The sequence below is a fragment of the Mustela putorius genome, unplaced genomic scaffold, assembly GCF_011764305.1.
Source record: "Mustela putorius furo isolate JIRA1106 unplaced genomic scaffold, ASM1176430v1.1 tig00003858_pilon_pilon_pilon, whole genome shotgun sequence".
NCBI classification, from domain to species: Eukaryota; Metazoa; Chordata; class Mammalia; order Carnivora; family Mustelidae; genus Mustela; species Mustela putorius.
In genome coordinates this window covers 20,320,948-20,348,352 of record NW_025422010.1, presented here as the reverse complement: position 1 = coordinate 20,348,352, position 27,405 = coordinate 20,320,948, and the positions used below count along the sequence as shown (strand labels likewise).

Genomic DNA, 27,405 nt, shown 5'->3' with positions numbered 1-27,405 from the left:
GATTGATTCCTTGATTTTGCTTTCTGCTGCTTCATTACTGATATATAGAAATGCAACAGATTTCTGTACATTGATTTTATATCCTGCAACTTTGCTGTATTCATGAATCAGTTCTACCAATTTTTTGGTGGTCTTTTGGGTTTTCTACACAGAGCATCATGTCATCTATGAATAGTGAAAGTTTGACTTCTTCATTGCCAGTTTAGATGCCTTTTATGTCTTTGTGTTGTCTGATTGCTGTGGCTAGGACTCTCAGTGCTATGTTGAACAGCAATGGTGAGAGTGGACACCTGTGTCATGTTCCTGACCATAGCTATCAATTTTTCCCCCATTGACAATGATATTAGCTGTAGGTCTTTTGATTATGGCCTCTATGATATTGAGGTATGCTCCTTCTATCCCTACTTTCTTGAGGGTTTTTATCAAGAAAGGATGCTGTATTTTGTCACATGCTTTTTCTGCATCTATGGGGAGGATCCTCTCACATGGTTCTTAGCCTTTCTTTTATTAATTTGGTATATCATACCAGTTGTTTTGTGGATATGGAACCACTTGGAAGCCCAGGAAGAAATCCCACTTGACACTTGATCATGGTGAATAGTCATCCTTTTTCCTTTTTTTTTTTTTTTTTTTAAAGATTTTTATTTTATTTATTTCTTTGTCAGAGAGTGAGAGAGAGAGAGAGAGCATAAGCAGAGTGGCAGGCAGAGGCAGAGAGACAAGCAGGCTCCCCACTGAGCAATACTGGACTTGATCCCAGGACCCTGGGGTCAAGACCTGAGCCAAAGCCAGCAGCTTAACTGATTGAGCCACACAGATGTCCCAATGAATAATCCTTTTTAATGTACTGTTGGATTTGATTAGTATCTTGTTGAGAATTCTTGCATCCATGTTTATCGGGGATATTGGTCTATAATTCTCCTTTTTAGTGGGGTCTTTGTCTGGTTTTGGAGTCAAGGTTAAGGCTGGCCTCATAGAGTGGGTTGGAAGTTATCCTTTTATTTCAATTTTTTTTTTGGACAGTTTCAGAAGAATAGGTATTAATTCTTCTTTAAATGTTTGGTAGAATTCCCCTGGGAAGCCATCAGGCCCTGGACTCTTCTGGAGAGAATTTTGTTAGTTTTTGATAAAATTTCTTTGTTGGCTTTGGGTCAGTCCAAATCTTCTATTTCTTCCTGTTTCAGTTTTGGTAGTTTATATGTTTTTAGGAATTGATTCATTTCTTCCAGATCACCCAGTTTGGTGGCCTGTCGTTGTTCCTAATGTTCTTCCACAATCGTTTGTATCTCTGCAGTGTTACTTATGGTCTCTCCCCTTTCAGCTTGTGGTTTTATTTATTTGGGTCCTTTCTCTTTTCTTTTTGCTAAGTCTGGCTAGGATTTACCAATTTTGTTAATTATTTCAAAGAACCAGCTCCTAGTTTCATTGATCTGTTCTACTGTTGTTTTTTAAAAATTTCTCTATCACTTATTTCTGCTCTGATCTTAATTATTTCCCTTCTTCTGGTTTTTAGGCTTTATTTGCTGTTCTTTTTGCATCTCCTTTAGGTATAAGGTTAGGTTATGTATTTGAGAATTTTCCTGCTTCTTGAGGAAGGCCTGTATTGCTATGTACTTCCCTCCTATGACTTGCCTTTGCTGTGTCCCAAAGGTTTGAGACTGTCATGTTATCATTTTCATTTGCTTCCATGTATTTTTTTAATTTCTCTCTTAATTTCCTGGTTAATCCATTCCGTTATTTAATGGTATGTTCTTTAACCTCCCTGTATTTGCAGACTTTCCAAATTTTTTCTTGTGATTGTCTTCAAGTTTCATAGCATTGTGGTCTGAAAATATGCATGGTATGGTATCAGTCTTTTTGTACTGGTTAGACCTTTGGTTTTCATTATTTCCTCTGCCTGGATACCTTATCCCAGATACCTATAGTACTCGTTCCCTCACTTCATTCAGAAGGACCTTCAGTGTATCAGTTTTTACCCCCTTCCCTCTTTTGCCCTTAAAAAAAACACACACACACACAAAACCTGCATTTCATGTAATATTCATTTGTTTCTTGATCTACAATTAGAATGTAGGCTCCTCAGTAAAAGTGGGATTTTGTCTTGTTCACTGATATATTTCCAGCCTCTAGAATAGCACTAAACAAAGAAAGAGGTGCTCGATAAATATTTGTTGAGCAAATTAATGAATACTACCAAATGGTATGTCAGGAGGGTTACAGAAATTGAGAGGCTGCTTGAGAAAGTTGGACAAAGCATTACATTTGAGGAGTATTTTTGAAGAGTCAGTAAGGAGTTCTCCAGACAGATATGACAGGGTAGAATATTCTTTATGTAAGAGGACAGCACTTGCAAAGATAGTTTTCAGAAACCTCATGAGATGGTGTGGCCAAAGCAGGGGTGAGTGTTTAGGGTGCTGAGAAGTAGTGACAAGGTGAAGCCAAGAAGGTAATTTAGGACCAGCTGGTAATGAGTCTTATGATAATTTTTTTGCTGAAGAATTTGAATTTTAGCATATAGATAGTGGAAAGCCAACAGATATAATTATTCAAGGGTCATTGGATTAGTGTCTTATCAAGATTCATATTTTTTAAAGTGAACATTGTAGAATTCTTATGATAGCATTATACTAAGAATTGGGAATTCAAAGAGAAAAAGACGTGGTCCCTACTCAGAAGTGCACATTCTGGTAGAGTATTTGTGTTGAGGAGTAAAGACTGATGATTCAGGGCTCTGGTATCCTAGATGAGAGATGACAAGTTTTAATACAAGCAATTTAAGTGAGAATGGAAAGATTAAGCTCTCTCCCTTTATTGCTTTAGTGAACACATATCTTTTGACCTTTGCTCAGGGGTCAAGGGCTTCCTTAGGGAAGCATGGTAGACTTTATTGACTTGATCACATCCCCACTTGCAGGCTCCCTGCACCATTTTCCCGTAGTTGAAATTCTGTAGAAGTATTTGGTTTTTGTCAACTCTGTCCATCCACCAGAAAGTACATTCCACGAGGAACTCTGCATCCTTGGCAGCTACCATCGAGTCTGGCATGTATTAGGAGTTCAGATATTTGAGTGAATGAAATTTTGGGATATATTTTTAAAGCCAAAATGACTGCACTTGAAGACTAGTTGGTTGCAAAGAATAAGGATATATTTAGGATTCTCCTCTTTTTTGGAACCTTGTTCTGCCCCCTTCTATATTCCTCATCTTTTTGAACAGCATCATCATCTTCCCACTGTGAAAACTACAAATATGGAAGTCCTCTTTTTCCCTTTGCCTTGCCCCTCCCCCAGTCCTCCCTGACAGTGCCTTAGTTCACCTCCCCCTCCCTTGGGCCCCAGAGAACAGGATGGTACTCATCTAACAGGTTTGGCTGCTCTAGCCTTTGTCCCCACCAGCCGTCACTCAGGTGGCATGTTGTCAGGTGTGGGAGGCTGAAAAGTGCCTTGCCCCCCCCTCCCCCGCCTGTGGAAAGTTTCGCCTTCTAATCCTGGTAACTTTTTTTTTTTGGAAAAAGATCTTGGCCAATGTGATTAAGGATTTTGAGATGAGGAGATGATCATAGATGATCTATCTGGGTGGGACCCGAATGTCAGCAGGATATTTTTGCCGTAGAGTGGTGTGGCCGTAGGTGCAGAAGTACACACAAACCCCAGAGCTGGAAGACAACAGGAATGTGTTCTCCCCTACTTCCCCCAGAAGGACAGTGGTTCTGCCAACACTGTGCCTTTGGTCCAGTGAAGGTGAGTTTGGATTTCTGGTTTCCAAAATTACGAAGGACTTAAATTTTTGTTGTTTTAAGCGACCAAGGTAATGGCAGTTGTTAGAATGGCCAGGGGACACTAATAGATCAGAGCTATCTGTAAAGTCTAAAACCGAGCTCATCACTCCCTAGAAAAACATGCTGATGACTACAGGTTAAGTCCGACCTCTGTGATCTGATTCACTTTAAATCTTCAGCTCTGATGACCCCATCTTTTCCCTCTGGCCACCCTCATCTCTTGCTCTGCTGAGTATTCTTGGAGACACACTTGTTCTTTCAGGTTTGAGGGCTGTTTGTTATTTCCTTTGTACCTGTTACTCTCTTTTTCTGCCTTAAACTGGTTTTCATCATTGCAGCTCAGATGTCATCTCTGCTTGGAAATATACCCTGATTCCCTTACAAGAGACTTCTTCCACTGTTCCCACAAATGCTTTGTATAAACATATGTTTACTGATGTATCTTACTTATTGGACTTCAAATACTTGGAGGGAACCAGTCTTGTCTCCTTAATCTTCCTGCACTAATTTATCAGCTAGCTCTTTATGTGGTGTGTGGTAGATACTTGGTAAACATTGATTTCTTAAGTTGAAGTAACAAGAACATATTTTGTTTTATAAGTATGGATTATTCTATAATAAGCCTTAAGTTCTAGAATTATTTTCTTTGTAGAGTGAATGCATATGTGACCTTCTCAAAAATAATTTTAAGGGTGTCTGCAGGATAAACTGGGACGCTCTGTATTTAATCATCCAGAGTGCATACACATAAGATTCCCAGTAGTTTACACACTGTGGTTTGTGGAATTCTTTTTTTTTTTTTAAAGATTTTATTTATTTATTTGACAGAGAGAAATCACAAGTAGTCGGAGAGGCAGGCAGAGAGAGAGAGAGGGAAGCAGGCTCTCTGCTGAGCAGAGAGCCCGATGCGGGACTCGATCCCAGGACCCTGAGATCATGACCTGAGCCGAAGGCAGCGGCTTAACCCACTGAGCCACCCAGGCGCCCCGGTTTGTGGAATTCTTCATCTTCAGTTACGTGTGCGGATTTTGCAAGTTGTGGAAAATAGTAGATTTAGTTGCTTGGGGACAAGCCCATACTTTTAAGAAACTCTGTCATCAGCAACACTATACCATTTGCCTGATTTTGACCTTGGACATCTCTCAGGGATGATATGTCTAGAATGTCACTCACTCTTAAAGCTTGCTGTCAAGGTTCTGTTTCAAGCTTATGTCACTTCCTTAGAAAATTATTATAGTAGCCTCTTGGCAGCCCTTTCTGGATCCATTCTTACTTTCAGTTTATAATTTATTTTAAATGTGGTTGGTTTTTATTTATTTTCTTTGTGTTCTTTATATTTACCATGTTGTTTTTGAGTTTACACGATTGTACCTTAAAGCGAAATTAAAATTTGGCATGAGTATTTTAAGCTTGGGTTACTTTAGGTTACTTTGGACATTTTTAGAATATTCCCAGTATGTGGGAAGCCAACAATAAAAGTATTAAATTGAATGTGTGTATCTCCTGACCATTTCCTGTTACCTTAAGTAACAGGGGAAAGGTTATTTGGACCTCATCCACGGTTCTTCCACATCTTGGTCCTTTGTACTGTTTGTTCTCAAGCTTCTTTTCAAAGGTCATACAAAAAAAAAAAAAAAAAAAAAAGTTGATCAGGATAGCATAAGAATTGTTGGCATATTTGCATTGTAAACTTCATGACCTCTCTGCCTTTTAATAGTAGGAAAAACTCAAAAAAGAAAGAGTTAATGATCCTCTTAAATCTGAAGTTGTTTTTTTTTTTTCAAACTGCTTTATTGAGATATGATTGATACACAAAAATCTGTACATTTTAATGTATAACATGTGATGAGAAATGTTTTAAAGTCATGTTAATAACCCCAGCACAGCTGTTGGTTTCCATACTATTTGAATGCGAAAGAAGAGATTGTCAAGTGAAAGGAGATTGTGTTCAAAATAATTCTGAGTCCTCATGTGGACAGAACTTGCAAGATCTAGGCCTTCAGAAATTTGCCACCTTAGAAGAGACTTTCTATTAACATTGCTGTTTTCCTTGAGAAAATAATCAGGCAGAGTTTCTATTTAAATGCTTGCCTGTAGGCCAAGGCATTTATCTTCTGAAATATAGTCTTTGTTCTTCAAAGTTTTATTCTGTCAGTTTTTCTGTAAAATGCAATTATCAATTAAGCCACCATCCTTTTATGATGAGGTGGAGAGTAAACAAAGATCCACAAACAAGGCCACTCGAGGTTTTCCCTTTCTCCTCATTACTTGGCACTGCACCAGTTTCCCTAGTCGTCCATCAGAAGTTCAGTAAATAACATAGGGCTGTTTCATAAATTCTCTTACACGGTTTCTCAGAGGGTGATGAAGTAACCTGAAAATTTGGGGCGGCTTTACTTATTACAGAAGCACATGGTTGTAAGGGAAAATGCCATGGGAAATAGAATGGTGAAGGGCTGGCTCTGCCTGAAATCGCTCTGTGTGTATCTCTCGGGTACATACTCATTTGCTGCCTTTGGAAATATATCTGCAGGAAAATCAACCTGTCTTGCTTCTGTGCGGTGTTGTTTTTCAGTGGCATTGAGGTGAGAGATAACAGGACCAGAATAGAGTTCTTCGTGCATCTGGCAGGCTAGATCTGTGGCTTGACAGGCTTTTGTGTGTTTATTTGTTTGGGTTTTGTTTCATTTTTGTTTTCATTGTGGCAGTGTATACATAACATCAAACTTGCCATGTTTCAGTTCAGTGGCGTGGAGTACATTCACATTGTTGTGCCACCGTGACCACCCCCCATCCCCAGAGTTCTCTCATCATCCCAGACTGAAACTGAAACTCCCAGCTCCGTACACAGTGAAGACGGACTCCCTGTCTGCTGCCTTGTTTCTCTTTAAAGCACAAGTATGGTGGCCTTAACGCTATCATAAGAGAGCCCTGTAAGCACCACAGGGCAGGCATCAAGCACTCCCTACAAGTCCGTTAAGCTATCCACCAAGACATGACTATATTGCCCATTAACACTGGATGATAGATAGGTTTGGTTTATTTGGTATTTATATGTCTGGGCAACACTGAAAAACCTGAAGTTTTAAGATTGAGATTTAAGATCTCAGATGTGCTTAGATCCCTTCCTGATATATTAATACAAGGAGATTTGAAGATTACTTCTATGGGCAGGCTTTACCTTGCTCAATAAACCTCCACAGTGGCTGTGACATTTTCGGTATTTAGCTAAACATGTTTGAAGGTAAATATATCTAGAACTATGGGTCTCCTTATGCTGTGATGCTCTCCTGAAGACAGGTTAGTGTGACTAATGCTGTGAAAGCAGAGTCTATTAAGAATGACCTCCTTTTGCTGTTAAATCCAAACTTTGTCACACTGTAAATATTAGACATCTCTCTGTTGATAGTATTAGAAGTAGTGAGCTTTTGTTGTTAAGCAGCTGGTTTTTATCTCAAGAGCACCAAAAGTCATGTTGATCATGTTTCCTGTTCTACCTGTGAAGTTGGAATGCTGAGGCAAGTCTGTGATTGACACGTAGCACGGATACAGAACCTCCTGGCATGCACTGGGGTGCTACCTCCTTCCTTGCTTTCATTTATTATTCTCGTCGTCCACTGCTGCCTGCCTTGCTTTTTATTTATCTTAGATAGTCAGCTTCACAAGCGATTCATGGATTCATTTCCATGTAGTCACTCCTACTACCACTCCTCTGTTGTGTCTTCTGCTCCCATCTTCCCAAGGACATCATTCCTGTCTGTGTTGGGTCATGCTGTTGTTTGCTTGGAACAGGTCCTCTGTTGTCACTCTCTGCCCACCCCCACTCTTATTTTGTCACCTAATGGCTTAATCATCAGTCACAGTCCTTTCTAGATACTTTGTCCTTCACCCTGTAAAACTGCTGATCCCTGTATGTGGCCTACTGTCCCCATTCAAACTTCTGTTATTGTACCTAGAAAAATGCACTGAACTCAGGTGTTCACAAAACAGACCACCCCTGCTAGACCCCGGGCAGGAACCAGATCTTAGGTGCCTGCACTTGATAAGGGGAGGGGAGGAATGAATGAAGCAGTGTCAGATACTGTGGATGAGTCAATAATTCTTTAAGAATTGCAAAATGACCCTTGGACTGTGCGGTATGCAGGTAATTGGTGACCTTTGGTAGAGCCCTCCAGGGAAAGGGTGGGGATAGCCTCTTTGTAGTAAAGAGGGAAGGTGGTTGGGAGGAATGATTGGGGGAGGGGGGAGGTAGAACAACCGGGAGAAAGAGAATGGAAGACAGGCCGGCTAGGAGGGGGCAGAGAGGGAGTCAGGTTGTACCACCAGCCACGGAGGACCCACAGCTGTACCGCCATCTCACCGTGTGTCTCTGGGGGAGAGCTTGGCGGGCAGTAGTGTGGGTGAAGGTGGTAGGTCTTGAGCTCACGTTCACTAAGTTCAAGTCTTGTTTTAGAAAAAGTCTCTTTGCTTTATAGAAGCTCTTAACTGCTGTATCTCTTGTTTGGTGTTTACCAAATACCTGCTTTTTGTTAATTTCCTTTGTAGGTGAACACAGGTCTTCTCATTGGTAGCTGTTGGATAGCAAACATGTTGTCCTGTGCTTAGTGCCATTTAGTAAATGCCTGAAGTTTGCTCCAGTGCTTTTTGGTTTTCATGATATCTGAATTATGAAGTCCTCATGCGTCTTAAATAATACTAATCAATACAGACAAAAGTGTTTCGTTTGACTCTGCAAATTCTTAATTTTTTTCATATGAAACAAATTTGAAAATGTAGGTGTGAAAAATCCACCTGCAGCTCCAGACCAGTTGTCATCCTTGGTACAAGATTTGCTCAGGCAGCTTCCACTGAAGGACGCTCTTCCCTCGACCTGAGCACCCGCTTCTTTCTGTGAAGATTTTCCTGAGGCACTACCTCTCCCACATAGTCTTTCCTCATACCCATCTTTGTAGCCCAGAAAATTGACCGATCCCCTTACTTCAGTGTGCCCGAGACAGACTTTTGTGATTTTACTGCTCTCGTCTATATGTACTTCTGAACCAGCCTGGTCTTTCTTTAAAAAAGAGTGAAGTTATTTTTTTTGCTCTGTATTTTAGAGTTGCAAAATGGTATCCTGATTATTTTTGTCTTAACATTTTGTTAAAAGCATTTTTTTGTTTTACTAAGTTGTTTTTATAAATGCAATTTTAACAACTAATTTCATCTATTGGGCAGCTGTTCTTTGTTATTGGCTATTCAGGTCGTCTTTAATTTTTTTCAATAAAAGATTGTCACTGTTTAAACTGACAATGAAAAATAAGTCTTTTTAAATTTATCTGTTTCTTTGTTATAAAGTATAGGACTGAACAAAGATATATTTTTGGAAATTCCAGTAAAATTATATTTACAGAAAAAAAAACAACTTAACCGGCATTGAAAGACTTTCTCCAAGTAACTAAACACCATGGAGTGGGTCCAGAGTTCAGAGTTCAAGATGTGTTGTCCAACCTGCAATTGTGTTTGTCCAGCAGTTGTTCCTGTGGTGTTCCCTTCCTTGCAGTGATTCATCTTACAATTTTCCTTCTCACTTTATGGTGATGTGAGAGCGATACAAATTCAGTTAAAAACCATACATCCAACTTTGAATTTGGATCTCTCCCAGAGCTAGTACCAGGCCAGGGTGGTATGAGAGCCACATAGTCACGAGGGTAAACAACTGGCATGCATTCTCTACCCAGACAACTGTTTTTCAGTACAGCATTCAGTAAATTACATGAGATTTTCAACACTTTATTATAAAATAGGCTTTGTGTCAGGTGATTTTGCCTAGTTGTCGGCTAATGTAAGTGAGCACATTTAAGTAGGCTAGGCTAAGCTGAGATGTTGGGTAGGTTGGGTGTATTAAATGCATTTTTGACTTAATATTTTAAACTGATGATGAGTTAATTGGGATATAACCCCATTGTAAGTCAAGGGAGATCTGTAATTAGCCTGATGTGATAAAAATAAGGTTCCTTGATGTTGGCTGAGTTACAGAATGCTGCGAAGGGAAAAGAAAGCACTAACAAATTTGATTTCCTGAATAGGTTAGCAGTAATATAAGCAGATGGCCAATAAATTCGCTTAAGGAAGTTTGCTTGAATGTGTGTAAGAGTGCTTGCCTGGAGCTGAGGACAGTTGAGTATGTATGGTCCTCTGCTTAAGTAGGGGAGTTAGAAGTTCCCTTGAGTTACATTTTAATAGAAATGTGGGTACAATATAGAGTTTTGGGGAGGTTGCTGTATTGAGCTGAAATCTATAGAGCATTAAACGAGTCAGAACCTGAGTTCAGATCCTGCCTGGTTCATCTGACTCACAAACCATGAGACCATCAGCACACTGGTTAAGCAGTAGTCCTGCCTTGCTGTCACCAAGGCACCCTGGAAGTGCGAAAAGGAGATGACAAATGGGATCATGCCTGGAAACTATAATGTGTTGTATAAAAATAAGTTGTCTTTAGTATTCCCAAACAGGCAGATGGCTCTACCCGGAATACATAGCCAATTAGGAACATGGTATTTCTAGCCTCAAAATGCCTGCCTGATAATTGGATTTTATATGGACACTTTGAGCTTTAGCTCTTGAGGATTTAAATAATGTCATAGCAGAAGAAGTATTTTTTGAAGGCTTTTAAAATTACCTTTGCTTTTGTGTCTACAGTATCAGCTGTAATTTAAACTTCCCACAAGTACAACCACTATAGCTTTTTCTTATACGTGAATTTTAAAATAAATGCTTTGTTGGTAAGTTATGCTTAAGATGCTTTGAGAAGGAACGTAAAAATAGAAATTTGGCGGGGGGGAACTACTGAGTATGATTTCTGAAAGAATTGGGTAATCTCTGGAAATCTCTTGTAATGTATAAAATCTATTTAACTGTAAGTTTATATAAGCCTATACCTGTTTCATAAACCCACTTCAGCCTTATTGGGTGCAGGTTCTCAGAAATTCCCGAGGAGGTGATTAACGGATGGATTGTTAAAGGACAAAGTAGGCTGCTTAAGTTTCAAAGCCTAATGTGTTAGGGGAGATAACCATTGTTACTGCAACCTCGCACCCAAGTTCAGTTCACTGACTATGAACCTGCTCTGCCACAGAGTCCGAGTCCGAGCAGTCCCTGAGTCGACTGGAAGCCATAACGGCGTGCTCCTTGGAAGAGGAAGGAGAGCCCCTGAGCAGCAGAAAACACAGAATGTCAGAAGGAAAAGACTGCGGTGGTGGAGATGCTCTCTCCAATGGCATCAAAAAACACAGGTAGGATGGCCTTTAATGGTTACCATTGCTAACTCTTATAAGATACTTCTGGTTCATGAAGAAAAGCACGCCTTCTCTTTGTTTTTCCCGCTCTGTGTTTATATTGCTATTAGGACTTGATGCATTTAAGAGAAGAGCATCATCTGTACTTGTAGGAACAAAGCATACAACGTGATGTTAGCAACCATGGTTTCGGGGACACAAATCCTCTAGCTGACAATTTAGCTAGGCTCTTCAGAACTGCCTTTTGCCATTGATGCTGGGCTCCTCTTTTCATCATACATGTTTTATGACTCTGCCTCCCCGTGCTATTTTAGTTTCTGGTCATTCGATCCGCTTGGTGGTTTTATTAAGAGTGGACTGTAATATTGCCTGCCTGTTGATACAATTTAGTTACATTTAAACAAAGACTTTTATTAAGCTCCAGGCTTTGTCGAACAGATCCGTTTTACACTGTCTAATAACATTAGTATCTTTTTATTCCCTTGATGATTTCATCCTAGAGATGGTCCCAAATTCCTGAGATGCAGCAGACACCGGAGCTCCCTTGTCTCTGCATGAGCGTGCACACGCAGTGGCTCGAGTGCCTGCTGCTATTTGTAAAATATTGATCAAATTACAGGTTAAGGGTAGATCCTGGTGTAAAAAGCACTTTGGGGGTAAGAACTTATTAACAGTTAATTTCTACGAGATAGTTTTTGTTTGTTTAGTACTTGTAGGTTGTATAACTCTCACTCCATTTCTGTGCCATGATTCTGGTCCCAGTTGGTCTCAATTGTTCTCCCAGGGAAAAATGTCCATATCATTTCTGATTTATGTGTATCTGCCCCTTGCTAACAAAACAGTCTTAGTGTGTGCTTATTTTGAAAACATCAATGAGTTAGAGGTAACGAACTAACTAAAAGGCCAGAAGGTATCCTCCAAACACACTCATGGATGGAGTATACCGTTGCACATTATGTGGTGAGCAGTGAGTGAATGTCTTTCCCGATTGCCTTCTGCAGCTTCTGCCCACTCCTTTGGGAGTCCAGGGCTAATAAGTTCTGCGTAGGACATGAAATCCCTAACAAGACTCCTGGCAGGCCTAGCAATCAGACGTCCTGATGGTCTGATGAGAACACAGGTGAAATCTGATGTGAGAAACCTACAAATAGCTTAAATTGTTAAAATAGCAGAAAGAGCCACTGTACTCAGACGCTCTCCTAGCCAGGGGCGGAAGACACATTTCTCTAGTGCTCTTCTGGGCTCAGGGGCCCTGGTGTGTGTGCTTTCATCCTATCAGTAGTTACTGTGCACTTGACAAATACATTCTACTATATTCATATATTCTGTGTTGCATCTTAATTAGTCAAACCCAGAATGGTAAGATGAGGAAGTTAAGGTGAAATTGTTAAAACATGAAATCAGGGCAGGTCACTAAGAAAAATTACAAAGGAATGCAGCTCTAGGTAGTGACCTCACCAGAAAAGTTAAAGTGATAAATGAACTGCAATTTATTAGGCTTATAAATGTGATAAAATATTCTTTAGTTATTTAAAAGTACGCAGGTTAGGAAATTGTCAGCAATCAGATGTATGAGGAAAACACAACAGCTTCCTATTTTAAAAAGTAATTGTTATGTTTTGTTTTGTTTTGTTTTTTTTGCATGAAGTTCTTTCTGATCAAATAAACAGAGCATATGCCATAAATAATTTAAAAGTTTCATTTCATGGGCGCCTGGGTTGGCTCAGTGGGTCAGGCCTCTGCCTTCGGCTCAGGTCATGATCTCAGGGTCCTGGGATCGAGTCCACTTGGGCTCTCTGCTCGGCAGGAAGCCTGCTTCCCTCTCTCTCTCTCTCTCTGCTTGCCTGTCTGCCTACTTGTGATTTCACTCTGTCAAATAAATAAATAAAATAAAATAAAAGTTTCATTTCAGAATAGAAAAGTGGAGTATTCAATATTATCAAATCCATCTTGCCTGTGCCCTCAATTGTGTTATAAATAATCTGCATTTATAATGGACAATTATTTTGATGATATGAAGAATAATTTGAATCAGTAGTAATAATTTTGGTGTTGGTTTTAGAAAAGCAGCTAGAGAGATGCCAGGGTGGCTCAGTCAGTTTAGCATCTGACCTTTGACTTGGGCTCTGGTCATGATCTCAGGGTGGTGAGATTGAGCCCTGAGTTGAGCTCCGTCTTCAGCACAGAGTCTGCTTGTCCCGCTCACTTTTCCACTCCCCTGCTTATGCTCATTTGTCTCTCATCTGTGGGAGGAAAAGAGGGAGGGAGACAGTGAACAATGGAGCGAGTGAGTGGGGGCAGGGGGTGGTTTGAGTTGCTTTGTGGAAAATTAGCCTACACTATGCTATAGTCAGGTTTTTATTTACAGGGCTTCTTGTCATCTTGGCTGTGTTCCACAGGATCAGTTCTCTCCACTTAGACTAATTTATAACATGTATTCAGAGCTCTAATCTTTTAACTTGTCAGCAGTTTGACCCAAGTTGTTATATTTGATCAAAATGTGGATATTTATTTCATCGTGTCTCTGGATATGGTATAAAAGATACAAATGTAGAATAGATTAGAGTGTGAAACAATGGATCCATGTTATGATTCCATAAATATTATTTACTGTATTAATAGCATTAATAAATAAAAGGAGAAAAGCATACCATCATCTTAATAGATGAAAAGCAGGGCACCTGGGTGTCTCACCTGGTTGAGGGTTGGACTCCTGATTTTGGCTCAGGTCACAATTTCGTAGGTCATGAGATTGAGCCCCGTGTTGGGCTCTGTGGTCACCATGGAGTCTGCTTCAGATTCTCCTCCCTCTGCCCCTCCCCCTGCTCACTCTCGCTAATAAGAAATAAATTTAAAAAATAAAAGTCATTCATGATTAATAAATATCTTAACAAACCAAAAATAGAAGAGAACCTCTCTGATCTAGTTAAAAGTTACAAGGAACAATTACTTAATGAGATATTAAGCACAGTAAGTATAGTATCAGGAATAAGACGAGGTTGTCTGCTATCATCTTTGCTATTCAGCATTATTCAGAGGCCATAGTCATACATCTTATATACCCAGAGATCTAGAAATAAACAGAACCATAAGTATCTACAGACAAATTGGTAGAAGTGGGAGAGAAGTTTGGCAAAGTTGCTCTTATACAAAATCAGCTTTTTCCACTTCTATGTGCCATCAACAGACAAACTGCAGCTAAAACTGGGAGGGTGCATATTAAGAGTGTCTGTTAAAAAGTCTCTTACCTAGGAATAAATCTTAGCAAAAAATGTAATATTAAAACTGACCGAAAGACCTAAAACTTACTGAAAAGGCAAGTACACTCTCATAAAGATAATTTTGCCAAGTTGATCTGCAGATTCAATGTAGTATTAATTAAAATCTCAATGTCGTTTTCCTTGGAAGTTGAAACATGGATTCCGAAATATGTATTTAAGTACATAGGGCTTTGAGGAGCCAAGATAGTGCTTGAGAACCAGGTTGGGGGAAAGGAAGGCCTTTGTTCTACTACATGTCAAAACTGATGGTAAATCTTTAGTGCAGAATTGTCCTGCAGGCAGACTGACCTGTAGAATTGAAGTAAAACGTCCCAAGACCCACCTGTCTAGGCAACCTGGTGTATGGAGTGGAGCTAGCATAGCAGGTCAGCGGGGGGAGAATGGATTGTTCAGTACATGGTACTGAGACCGTCATTTAATGGGCACCCTCCAAAAAACCCAAGAAAGGAAACAGATCCTTATTTCATATACACAAATATAAATAAATTCTAGATGAACTAAATGCTTTAATTTGAAAGAACAAAATTTTAAAACTCTCGAAAGGAAATATAAAGTATCTGCAGTTTTGAAATAGGGAAGGATTTCTTACAACAGAAATGTGATAGGGACTAAGTTTGTATCTGATTCTAGTTAATGTACTTGTTCTATTGATATATTTACTTGAATAAAGTCTTCTATAGTAAACGTAGCTACGAATCACAAAGGTTTATTTTGCTGAAATGGCAGATTAGGACTGCAGATAATCGCTTTGCTTACCCTTTATTTATCCTTCATAACTGCTTTAGAATTGAATTATTAGGTCGCCAGATAACAGCTGTCTTCTGTTTAGAAAAAGTCATACAAAGAATATGCTTTAAAGTTGGAGTCAAACCTTAATTTAAAGAGATTGAGAACACAAGCAAAGGCAGTAACTTCTGAGACTGAGAAAATGTTTTTAGTGGTAAGAAATGATTCAACTTTGAATACATCTAATCACTAGAATAAAGCCATCTTGGTTTTGAAATCTCCCTGCAGATACAGGACAGATTATCTGCTTTCAGACTTGATTAGGTCAGGGCACAGAGTTAGTAACAAGTCACCCCGCCTCCTTCCCTGCCCCAGATGTCCTTTGGTGCCCTGCACTGAAGAAAATACTCCTGTCTGTCAGGAATGTTTGGGGTAACTCCCTATGGTCATGTAGTGATCGGGGTCATATTAGCCGGAGTCCAGGTGCATCTCTGATTTTCAAAAGACCGAGGAATTGTGGAAAAAAGAGCAAGAGCCTACCCAGAATTACTCAGATTTGTGGTAGGGCCTGTGAGGCTGCAGGGACCAGCAGGTTCCAAGGACACAGTGAATCTACACGCTCAGCCTTCACTTTGTCCCAGAGTACTTATTTACTCTGGGAAGCAGAGAGCAGAATTTGGGCCAGGGTACCGCTGAGTGTGTGGGAGGCAGACCTGGCAGTCCTGGAGCTGCAGCTGGCTAGTGAGGGGGAGGGGAGGAGACAGTGGAGAGGGGGCCCTTGGGACGCATCGGCAGGTTGGATGCCCGAAGGCCACTCCGACTACATGGGGCCCCCACCTCTCCAACAAAAACGCGTTTGGGGATTCCTGGACTAATAAGAACTTGACAAATGGGAGCTAGGCACCCAACAAAAAAGGTTCAAATGCAAAAAGTTTGTCTGGGGGGGTGCCTGGGTGGCTCAGTCTGTTAAGCAGCTGTTTTCAGTTCAGGTCATGATCTCAGGGTCCTGGAATCCAGCCTCACATCAGGTTCCCTGCTTAGTAGGAACCCTGCTTCTCCCTCTCCCTTAGCCTTCCGTTCTGCCTACTTGTGCGCTCTCTCTCTCAATCTCTCTATCAAATAAATAAAATCTTTAAAAAAGAAAAAAAAAAAAGCTTATCTAGAACTACCAAGTTGTTAGGCCAGGGAGTCACTTGGGGTATATTAGAAAGGAAAAAGCAAAGACCATTAGGGTCTAGATTCACGATAATCACCTTCCTAAAACTTATTCTCCGAAATTACTTTAGGAAAGCTGAGACATCTTTTCACAGACCACCTTTTCAGCCTTAGTAAGTTGTTTTAAAAGCAGGTGCTGAGGCCCATAGGACCACCCCCTTGTCTTGCCCTGACCCCTAAAACACCTCTTTTGTGCTTGGGGCTCTTTAAAACACTGTTGGCAAAACAAAATCTTTCTAGTTGTAGCATTCTGTAAGCAAATGGTAGTGAGATATACTTTTATCTGACTCTAAGGGCTCATTTCAGATCTGTTCTAGACCAGTGATTTTTTGTGGGCAGATGAGAGTAGTTTTCTAGGGCAGCCATAATCTGCAGAGCGAGGCCTGAGTGAGCAAAATAACAAATAGCTAATGTTGTCTTGTTTGCCTTGATATGAAGAAGAGTAAAGATTGTGTTTTGCAGCACATAATTGCATTTTAGAAACTATCTTACAGGAGTTTTCAAACCCATATGCAAGTAGAATCATACATAATGAACCCCTCATTCCCATCCATCATTCATCTTCGGTATCTATCATGTGCCCCACTTTGTTTTATCTTCATACCCCCCCAGCCTGTACTTTCAGAAATTATCTTAAAAATCATATCAAATCCGAAATACAGTTTACTCTTTAATTTAGTATGAATCTTTAAAACACTGGGACTCTTATTTTCTAAAACCACAGTACCATCATGATACCTAAAAACGAGTGTCTCAGATCATCATCAAATAGTATTCATTTTTTCCTAATTGTCTCATAAATGCCACTTTGTAATTAGATCTAAAATGTCATTTACTAATTCAAATCCAGAAGGTCCACATACTGCATTTGGTTTATACGTATCTTCAATCTCTTTTCATCTCTAGACTTCTCCTCTTCCTCATTGTTTTCTTGCCAGTTGTTTGCAGAAGAAACGTGGTTGTTTGTCCTGTAGAGTAACCCTCAATTCGGATATTGCTGGTTGCATTCCCATGGTGTCACTTAACGTATTCTTTTACTCCTGAATTGCCTTTAAACAGATGGTTATATAGAGAGGCTCAGCCAGATTTAGGTTTGAACTGTTTGGCACAAAATACTTCATAGGTGTACCTGCTGTTACGTCCACTGGGGAGCACATGCTGTCTGGTTTTCCTTTTTATAACATTGAGATTGATGTCCTGGGGTATCAGGCATTGTCAGTCTGGCACATCCATGATAACGTTGTCCAACAGCCTTGAACCTAATGATTTTTAGCAGCCACTACTGGTCAGTGTCAACATCCTTGTTTTATTAGGATCTGTAAAATGGCTGTATTACATTTGTCCTTCCTTCTACTTAGGTAGGACCATTTTGTAAAGAAAAAACTATTTTCAGAATATGTTGGTTCCCTAACATCCTCCAGAGGTGATCTATGAATGTATGCATTGGGCTGCATAAATCTCTTATGGCTATTTTTCCCATCTTTGGTCAAAGAGAGACCCTCTGTGTCCTTCTGACAGGACCCCAGGTAGTTATTTTTTTAGGTATAATTTTATATTTATTTGTTTTTTTAAAGAATTTATTTATTTATTTGACAGGTCACAAGTAGGCAGAGGCAGATGGAGGGAGAGGGGGAAGCAGGGTCCCTACTGAGCAGAGAACCCGATGCGGGGCTTGATCCCAAGAGCCTGAGATCATGACCTGAGCTGAAGGCAGAGGCTTAACCCACTGAGCCACTCGGCGCCCCTACGTATTTTAATACAGTAATTCAGTTGTCTCTGATAGCTGCTTTGCTTTCCGATACAAAGAGATGTTTCAGGCTTATCTGGTATGCTTCCTGCCCCAGATCTAGAGTCGGCTTTTTCTCTAAGGAGCCACATTTCATTTTAGCGGGAAATAATACTTAGCTATAACAATTCCTGTAGTAAGAATGTTCTGTACTACTGTTTTGGCCACAGTTCTCAGTCCTTTTCAGGAGAGGTGAGCCCCTGCTCCTTGTAAGGAAAAGTGCTTCATGAGTTCATCCCAAGATATTTCTAGTTAAAATTTTGGATCCTAGGGTTTTCCTTCTAATTCCTTTGATTTTATTTGCAATATATGGTTCCTAATGACATTTAATAATTACCTATTTTCTTTAATACATTTAGTTTCTCTGTCTCTCTCTCTCTCTCTCACACACACACACACAGCCGTAGAAATATTGTTACCAACAGTGTGGTTGCTGAAAAGACTTTCAGCTTTCTTTGTAGTTCCTTTTAATATATTCCTTCTGGGATATAAAGTAGTGTTGTGTTTGAAGGCCACATTCTGTGTAGTTAAACTACTAACTTGTTACATAGATAGATTTCATTTGTTTCACATGCTTTCAGGTTTTAGAGATTCCCTTTGACTCAGGGTTTTTTTTTTTCAGGTTAAGTGAAATAGTTACATGATTTCAAAGTCAAAAATACAAAACAAGGTATGTTTAGAAAAATCTAGTTTCCATTCTTTTCCCCTCACTGTTGTTTCCCTCCTCCCCCTAAATGTAATCATTATTACAGTCTCCTAGTTTTTAATATAAGCAGTGTTAAGATATGTTCATATTCATTTTTTAATTATAAAAGATAAACTGTATAACTTGGCTCTTTTTTTCCACTTAATATATGCTGATTCCAATTCTTTTGGTTTCACATTCCTTGATACTAATCATTTGGGTTACTTGTCTACAGCCCTTAAAAATTGCACGTATGTGGGGCACCTGGGTGGCTCAGTGGTTAAGCCTCTGCCTTCGGCTCAGGTCATGATCCTAGGGTCCTGGGATATAGAGTCCCGCATCTGGCTCTCTGCTCAGCGGGGAGCCTGCTTCCTCCTCTCTCTCTCTCTCTGCCTGCCTCTCTGCCTACTTGTGGTCTCTGTCTGTCAAATAAATAAATAAATTCTTTTTTAAAAAATGCATGTATGTGTGCCTATATGTCATATTTAGAGAAGAGATTATTCTCAAAACTTTTAACTGGTGATACATGCATGTGCTTCAAAGTTCAGAAGTGTAATAGGGCATATTTCACAAATTTTAACTCTCACTTTTTAAACTAGCCATGCTCCCTCCTTTCCCCAAATGCAGTCATTATTACTACAAATCCTATTGTCTCTTCATCCAAATGATAGAAAATGCATACATACAGTTCTTGACCCTGCTTTTCTGTGTGTGTGTGTGTGTGTGTGTGTGTGTGTGTGTGTATATATATATATATATATATATATATATATATATATAGTTATTCAACAAATCTGTTTTGTTGAATAATTTTCCCTATTCAAGAAACTGAAGTTACTTTTCAAACAAAGTCCTTATTTCTGTGGAGTGTCCATTTCTGCACTGAAGGTTGTTCAGCATCTTTTTGTGTATTTGAGGTCTTTTTGTATTTCTTTTTCCATGAATTGCTCATATCCTTTTCCCATTTTTCTGTAGGAATGTTAAACTCACCAATTTTCAGTGCTCTATAATATCTTTAGAGAAACTAGATTTTAAATGTTACATGGACTGAAAATATTTTTTTCCAGATTTGCCAACCAGAAAGATAATTCTCAGAATTTTTAATTCTTAACACATAGTGGAAAATACATTTACTCAAAAGCTTTAATAAGTGATACTTTAATCCTATTTTTGTTTCTGAATTTTTCACATGAATATATGTTCTTTGGGAAAAAAATATTTAAGTGAATTAGAACAATGTAGTCATTAAGAACTACCTGGGTTTGAATCCCATATCTACCACTTTTCTGACCTAAGCAAGTTATAATTTTTTTGAAACTCAACTTCTTCATCTGTAAAATGGATGTGATAATAAGGCCTTCCTTATTGGCTATGATAATTAAAACGACAACTTGTGTAAAGTGGCTTTGTCTAATTAAATGTCAGGTATGTTCAGGGAGAAAACTGATAAACCCTTGGCAAAAACAGGTAAGTAGAATTGTTTTCTTTCTTTCTTTTAACTTAAAAGGTCATTGGATGAGTTTTGGAAGTTTAAATTGTCCTTTAAACTGAAATTTGGAGAGCGCCTGGGTGGCTCAGTGGGTTAAAGCCTCTGCCTTTGTTGCCTCAGCTCATGATCCCAGGTTCCTGGAATCAAGCCCCCTCTGCTCAGCGGGGAGCCTGCTTCCTCCTCTCTCTTTGCCTGCCTCTTTGCCTGCCTCTCTGCCTGCCTCTCCCTACTTGTGATCTCTGTCTGTCAAATAAATAAAATCTTTAAAAAAACAAACAAACTGAAATTTGGGAAAGAGGTAGCTGAAATGAAACTGTTGTTCTTGGAATCACACTGTTACCTTTAATAAATGTGAAATAAGGAAAATTGCCCCCACATTTAATGTCTTCTGTAGTTGATTTCCATTATATTTTTAAAAGATACAGTTAAATTGAAACATGGCTTTTCTTTCTGTTGTGAGTGGAAAGGTGTGCCTGGCCTCAGCAAAGCTGGTTGTAAACTTAATATTGTCAGAAGTGTAAACAAGAGGTGACTGGAGGCTTAAAGCTCTGTTATTCATTCCCTGGTCCTTGGAGATTACTTTCCCCATACAGAGAGAGGTCTCATTACTTCTCCTTTTGATCCCTAGGCTTTTTGAATCTCCTAGGTAAATATCTAATTTCTATTTCAAGTTTGCTTTATATATACTTAAAACCTCAGAATATCAAAGGGAAGAAGTTAAATATTAATAAAATGGACATTCTTGCTTGGCATCTTGCTCTATTTGAACATATACCCTCCCAATGAAAACAGGGTTTTGAGTGCCTAGAAAATCTGTCAGGATAACTTGGTCTTTTAATGCCCTGCCTTTTTCTACTTACTCTGTCCATTTCTTAATTCCAGTGATTCATATGTTGGGCATCCTGACTTCTGATGGCATGTGGGATTTGGTCTTTACAAATACATTGAGGTATCTCCTTCCTGTTGGAGCCGATGCTAATCTAAATTTTGCCTAAAGGAGAAAACTGCCTCTGGGGACAGACAGCTTTTCAGTATTGTTTGCTTGTTAGCTTAGGAGGAATATACCTCTTTCAGAAAACACCATATATAATAATAATAATAATAATAATAATAATAATGATGATTTCCAAGGTCAATAAAATCAAGAAATGACTTTTTTAAAAGATTTTATTTACTTATTTGACAAAGGAATCACAAGTAAGCAGAGAGGCAGGCAGAGAGAGAGAGGGGGAAGCAGGCTCCCTGCTGAGCAGAGAGCCCAACACGGAGCTTGATCCCAGGACCCTGAAATCGACCTAAGCTGAAGGCAGAGGCTTAACCCAGTGAGTCATCTAGGTGCTCCAAGAAGTGACTGTTTTAAAAGCATAGAGTTCCTTTAACAGTTTACTGCTTTGTGCCTTTAAATCTTCATAAAAATTTGGTTTTTATACAACTTTTTCTGGGACGTCTGGGTGGCTCAGTCCGTTAAGCATCTGCCTTCAGGTCAGGTCATGATCCCAGGGTCCTGAGATTGAGTCCCTCATCAGGCTCCCTGCTCAGTGGGAAGCCTGCTTCTCCTTCTGCCTACTGCTCCCCCCCCCCCCCCGCTTGCGTGCACTCTCTCTCTCTGATAAATAAAATCTTAAAAAAAAAAAACAAAAAACCTCTTTTGAAGCCTATTGACTGCATAAAATGTAATATACCCTAATTGTGCAATATAACCTGCTGTTGAATCGTGTTGTTATAACACCATGTTGAAGCAGGATTTGAAACCTTAGGATGAAATTTCATGTTGTCATTGTAAGTATTCTCAAAGCCAATTCCTTGTTAATGCAGCCGTGACTCCCATTAATGACACATCCTGGTTAACCAGGAAGCATTGTGCCACTGCATCTGACAAATGTGGAAAATGTAAATAATTCAGCAGGAACACACGTACCGTTATGATGGAATAAGATGTGATGTTTGGTACAGCAGGGTACAGCCAGCTTTTAGGAAGAGGTGGGAGAGAGGGAGAGCGAGCGCATGACTGCATACCAGTGCTGAAGTAAAATAGAATCCTTGCTGGACTCTAAGAGCACATTTGAGGCCATTAACTGGTCTCAGCAAAACAGTTGTCTATAGGTGAGCAGTAGTAGGTAGATAGTAATCGTACAGTCTTCACAGTGTTGTTTCGCTTCTGTGCTTTGGCATTTTCAGTCTCTTCATATTCATATTGCCATGAATTCTAGTATGTGAAAGTGGAACATGATCAGAAGGTGACTGAGAACCATCAGCTTAATTAATGAGCTTTCTCTTCCCTTCTGGGTTTCGTTCTGGCTCAGTGACTTAATATAACTATTTGGTTTTAGTAAGCATGTAATCTGTCCGCACCTTAGCTGCTTTCTCTCTAAAAATGGCCAGTGCCCTACAGAAGTACAGTCCGGTAGCAAGATGGCTAGAACCTAGGTCTGTTGGTTTCTGAAGCTGCTGTCTTCCAAACGTATTCGAACCCAGGGCTATTTACAATATCGTGCATAATATTAATTGCTGCAGTTTACATTTGGATTACAAACTGATGTTTGTAATGTACTTTTACAAACTCCATAGCTTCTGATTCTCAAATATCTTTCAGTTAGATGGAGGGCAGGTATTATCATATCCTCAATTCTACAAATGAGGAAGTTGAACCACAGAAGGTTTAACTAACTTGCCCCCGATCATTTAGCCAATAAATGATAAGACCTGCATTCAAACCAGGTTTTCTGATTTCAGGGACTTTGTGCTTTTCTTAAAATTTGGGGCCTTTTTAGATATTTAGAAAAACAAAGATTTATATACCTAGACAAAGGCTTCATATTCTGAAATTTAAGATAATTTGTCCCAGTCTTTAATTCAGTTCTGTTTGTTTCTTTTACATGATAATTTACTGTGAATTAACAACATAGTTCCAGAGCCTTTATTAAGCATGCATCTGCTGTTGGCTCAGTGCTGGGCAGTATTACAGATTAAAGTGGACATGCAACTAGTCTCTGGGCCTTTATAAGCTTCCACTTGTGTAAACATGAGCCTACCCAAGGAATACATGAAGATGTTGAAAGTTCTGCCAATTTTAAACAGATCTGGTATCTCTTCTTAAACAGTCCTAAAGGGGGGAAATCATTTTACTTTCCTATAATCTCCACTATCAACCGAGTTCCTCCCAAAGTAGATCACTCCAAAGGATGCAGGAATAATTACAGGTATAATGTTTTTATAGAAATTACTTGTTTTTCTTCAGTAATTATGCATTCTCATGTTATTGAAAACCAAGCTTTTGGGCTTCAGTATATGACTGACATAATCTGTCAGAAAGAACAAGAAAATCTCAGAAGGCCGGGTACACTACTTGGATCTGATTGTACGTTTTAGGACACTGTGTAGTCTGTCTTAGCAGAAGAAACCTTCTTAGAAAAGAGGAAGAATGCTTTCCTTTGCAGTACAGGTATTTCGCTGTGTTCAAAGCAATCAGAAAGGAAACCAAAGAGAAGCTAACATACATGTTGGATATCACCGTGGAGATATTATGTGTCATGGAGTAGAAAGGAACTAGAAATTCAACTCTGCCTAGAAATTCTATCTGTCTTGATGGTAAGCAGTCAGAAGCACCTCAGATCATTTAAAAAGGAAGTTAAATCAGGCTGTTGAACTGGCTAAAGCAGATCACAAATTGTTAACATTCATTCTGAAAGAGTAGGTATGGTTTATAGGGAAATAAGCCTAAAAGGTCCAGAGCCAAGGAAAGCGGTGGAATGGTATTGGCACTGCTATCATTCAGTCCATCTCTGCTTCTCTTTGTGTCTTCTCTTGTTACCTGTTTTTTGCATAGCCCCCAAACTCTTGTTTCAGGGATCCCGAGCCCTGGTCCTCAATGTTCAGGTAACATGTAGCCGGTTAAATACAATCTTGGTCCACAGTTGCATTCAGGGATCAACACTCAGATCTGCTCAGGGTCTCACCATACCTTGCACTGCCTATCGAGCTGGAGCATATTCAGGTTCCAAGACAGGACATTTCTTAGCATAGAGTCTAAGAAAATTCTTTTTTTTTTTTTTTTTTTTTAAGAAAATTCTGATAGAGTCAGGAAACTTTTCTTTTCCCTCCCCTGCCAACAAAATTGCTAGCAATAAAACGGCCTCAGATCCTTTCAGGAATGTGGTGGGGGGTGGGGTAGGAATAGAAGATTCTGCTCATCATCTTGATGCCTTTCTGCTCCTTAGCTGCCCACACTGTGAGGCTTAGGTAAGTAAACTCTTGTGTGAGACAGGGAGGAAGATCACTGGCTCTGTTCTGTGCCATACACACCATGCATTTCATCAGTTTCCATGTCATTAAAACCACTTCCTTTAGGTCAAAACGGCCTTACCACGATCTACTCACTCGGCTTCGTTTCAGTTACTTCACGTCTATTCTAGCTCCCATAGCATGAAATCTGGTTACTCGTAGAGATAAGGGTGAGCTCCCTGTCCCTAGGTGAAGGTCTGTTTCTCTGTCCCACATTCTTCTCAACTAATGCTGAGCACTGTGAAGTAGGCCTAAAGTGAGGGGTCCAGCTGCCCAAAAGGAGATGATCTTTCTAAACCAAAAGACTAGTTCATAGGTACAGTAGTGCCCCTTTTCTGCAGGGGGTACCTTCTAAGACCCCCTGTGGATGCCTGAAACCACAGATAGTACCAAACCCTATGTACATTGTTCTTTCCTATACATACACACCTATGGTCAAGTTTAATTTATAAATTAGGCACAGTAGAAGATGAGCAGTAATAAAGTAGAAAATTCTAACAGTATACCGTGATGAAAGCTATGTGAATGTGTTCTTTGTGTCAGGATATCTTACAAAACTGTATTCACCCTTCTCATCATGATGTGAGATGATGAAATGCCTACCTGAGAGGTGAGATGAATGACTCAGTCATTGAGACATTAGCATTAGGTTACTGTTGACTTTGTAACAGTCAATCAGAAGGGGGATCTCTGCTTCCAGATCGTGAAGCTGCAGAAAGCAAAACCACAAATAAGGGAGGACTGTTATATGTTCTTATCAGTCTGTTTTGGCTTGGAAATGGTTTTCTAGGCTCTCCTGTTGGTCCAGTAGTGGTGGTAAACTAACAGGAGCAGGAAGTACACTTGCTATGTTACTGAACTGGTCAATGAATCCTAAGTTTTAGAAAGCCAGTATGAAAATAGTTCGAAATTCTGAATATGCAGTTTTGACTTAATAAAATCAAAGCATGTAAAACAAATATAACCACCTGACCTCTTTGCTGTGCAGAGCCAGATTTACCAAGATTTATTATTCATAGATAATTTCTAAATTAAAAGATCAAAAATGAAAAATCTCATTAGAAAAATATACAGCAAAACCAGATAGTAATGTTCAATAATTACATGAAATTATCCCACTAAGCTTAAAATAAACCAAGTTAGATTTTTTTAAAAGATGGGCAATAACTAGAAAGACATATGACTAGTCTTAAAGCTCTCCTCTTAGACTTGTACCAACTTGCTTCCAAGACTCTAAGCTAATTTTAGTTGAAGATGTCTCAGAGCAGGTTAAATAGACAGCTGTCATCTAACCCGATCACCTTCACGTATGACTCAGCCCTAAGTCACGGCACTGGCTGATAATCGGCTTGAGAATGGCATCCGAGTTATGCAGAGAGAACTTGCAGTTCCTGTGTTGTCTGGATTCAAACCTGGAAGTTGGGAGAAGGTACATTACAGTATCAGTCATGCGAGAAAAGAATTGTAAGTGATAGAGTCCTTTTTTTAAGACCTGTCGAAGCTCACTTTTATAAAAATGAAGATAGGTAGATTTGGGGATTTAACTGCCCTGTGTAGGTAAATTTTAGGTATTTTAATTATGTTGATTTCAATATATTCGCTTATAGAGTATTTCCTTTACAAGATGCTTTCGAAGACCTTTTTCTCCCCCAAAGATCTTAAATCTACTTCTGTATTACAACTACAGTTTCAACTAATTGTTACATGACTAAGGAATAACAGTATTTTTAAGACTGTGGAAATAATTCTTAACAATTTTGGAGGGAAAACCTTATTTTTCCCAATTGTATGACAGTATAATTTTCCTAATGATAAGATCATATTGAAGCAATTTAAGCTGAAATTCTTGAGTTGAATGACCAAAGAAACTAGTTTTACTCCTACAGTTAAATGTTAAGATAATATGAAACTGTTTCCATTTTTTTAGACAGGTAAACTATTGTAGATGAATTGTGTTTGGAAATTTTTAGTTTTACCTTATTACGATAAGATTTAGTATTGCTTTCAAATATCTTAATGATTTCCAGTCTCTAAAACTGTTTAGATGAAGAAGTGCCAACTTTTAAAGCAGAATCCAGAAAAATGATACTGTTCTTGTGTGTGTGTGTGTGTGTGTGTGTGCGTGCACGTGCACATGTTTTAAGAGGGAGAGGGAGAGAGGATGGAGGAAAGAGCAGAAGGAGAGGGATAGACAGAATCTTAAGCAGGATCCATGCCCAGCTCAGAGCCCAGCTTGGGGCTTGATCTCACGACCTTGATCATGGCCTGAGCCGAAATGGAGAGTCCTATGCTTAACCAACTGAGCCACGTAGTTGCCCCTAGAAAAATGACATTTTGGAACAGAAGTCTCTCAGCTATATATATTCTTGAATATTTTATTGATCCTGCCTCCTATTATCCTCAAAACCAGTCATAGTAGCTGGAATTCAATGAATATTTGTGAAATGAATGTTTGTAGAGTTTTTTTGATTTTTACTTGATAACTTTTAAAAAATTATTATTGAAGCATAGTTAACATACAATATTATATCAGTCTTAGGTGGACAACAGGGATTCAGCATTTCTGTGCATTACACAGTGCTTACAACGGTATGTGTAGTTACCATCACCATACAACATGATTACAGTATATTGGCTCTATTCCTTATGCAGATGATTTATTTTTTAACTCGAAGTGTATACCTCTTAATCATCTTCTCCTATTTTGCCCACCCTCCACCTCCCTCTTCTCTGGCAACAAACCAGTTGGTTCTCTACATCAATGACTCTGTTTCTGTTTTGTTTGTTCATTTGTTGCAAGTGAAATTAGTATTTCTGACTCCTTTCACTTAGCATAATATGCTTTAGGCCCATCCACATGGCCACAAACAGATCTCATTCTTTTTTATGA

General features: G+C 39.3%; 1 protein-coding gene across 6 annotated transcripts in view; it reads left to right on the top strand.

The window, feature by feature from the left end:
* Window positions 1-27,405, top strand: part of OSBPL1A (oxysterol binding protein like 1A) — a 229,517-nt gene that overhangs the window by 144,650 nt on the left and 57,462 nt on the right. For 5 of the 6 annotated variants that reach the window (XM_045065459.1, XM_045065460.1, XM_045065461.1 and 2 more), the window contains one exon: window positions 10,893-11,049. In XM_045065459.1, the coding sequence (XP_044921394.1) occupies window positions 10,893-11,049 (157 nt within the window). Of the gene's footprint in view, window positions 1-10,892; window positions 11,050-25,869; window positions 25,980-27,405 lie in introns of those variants that run through there. The other variant, XM_045065464.1, reaches the window with a different exon arrangement.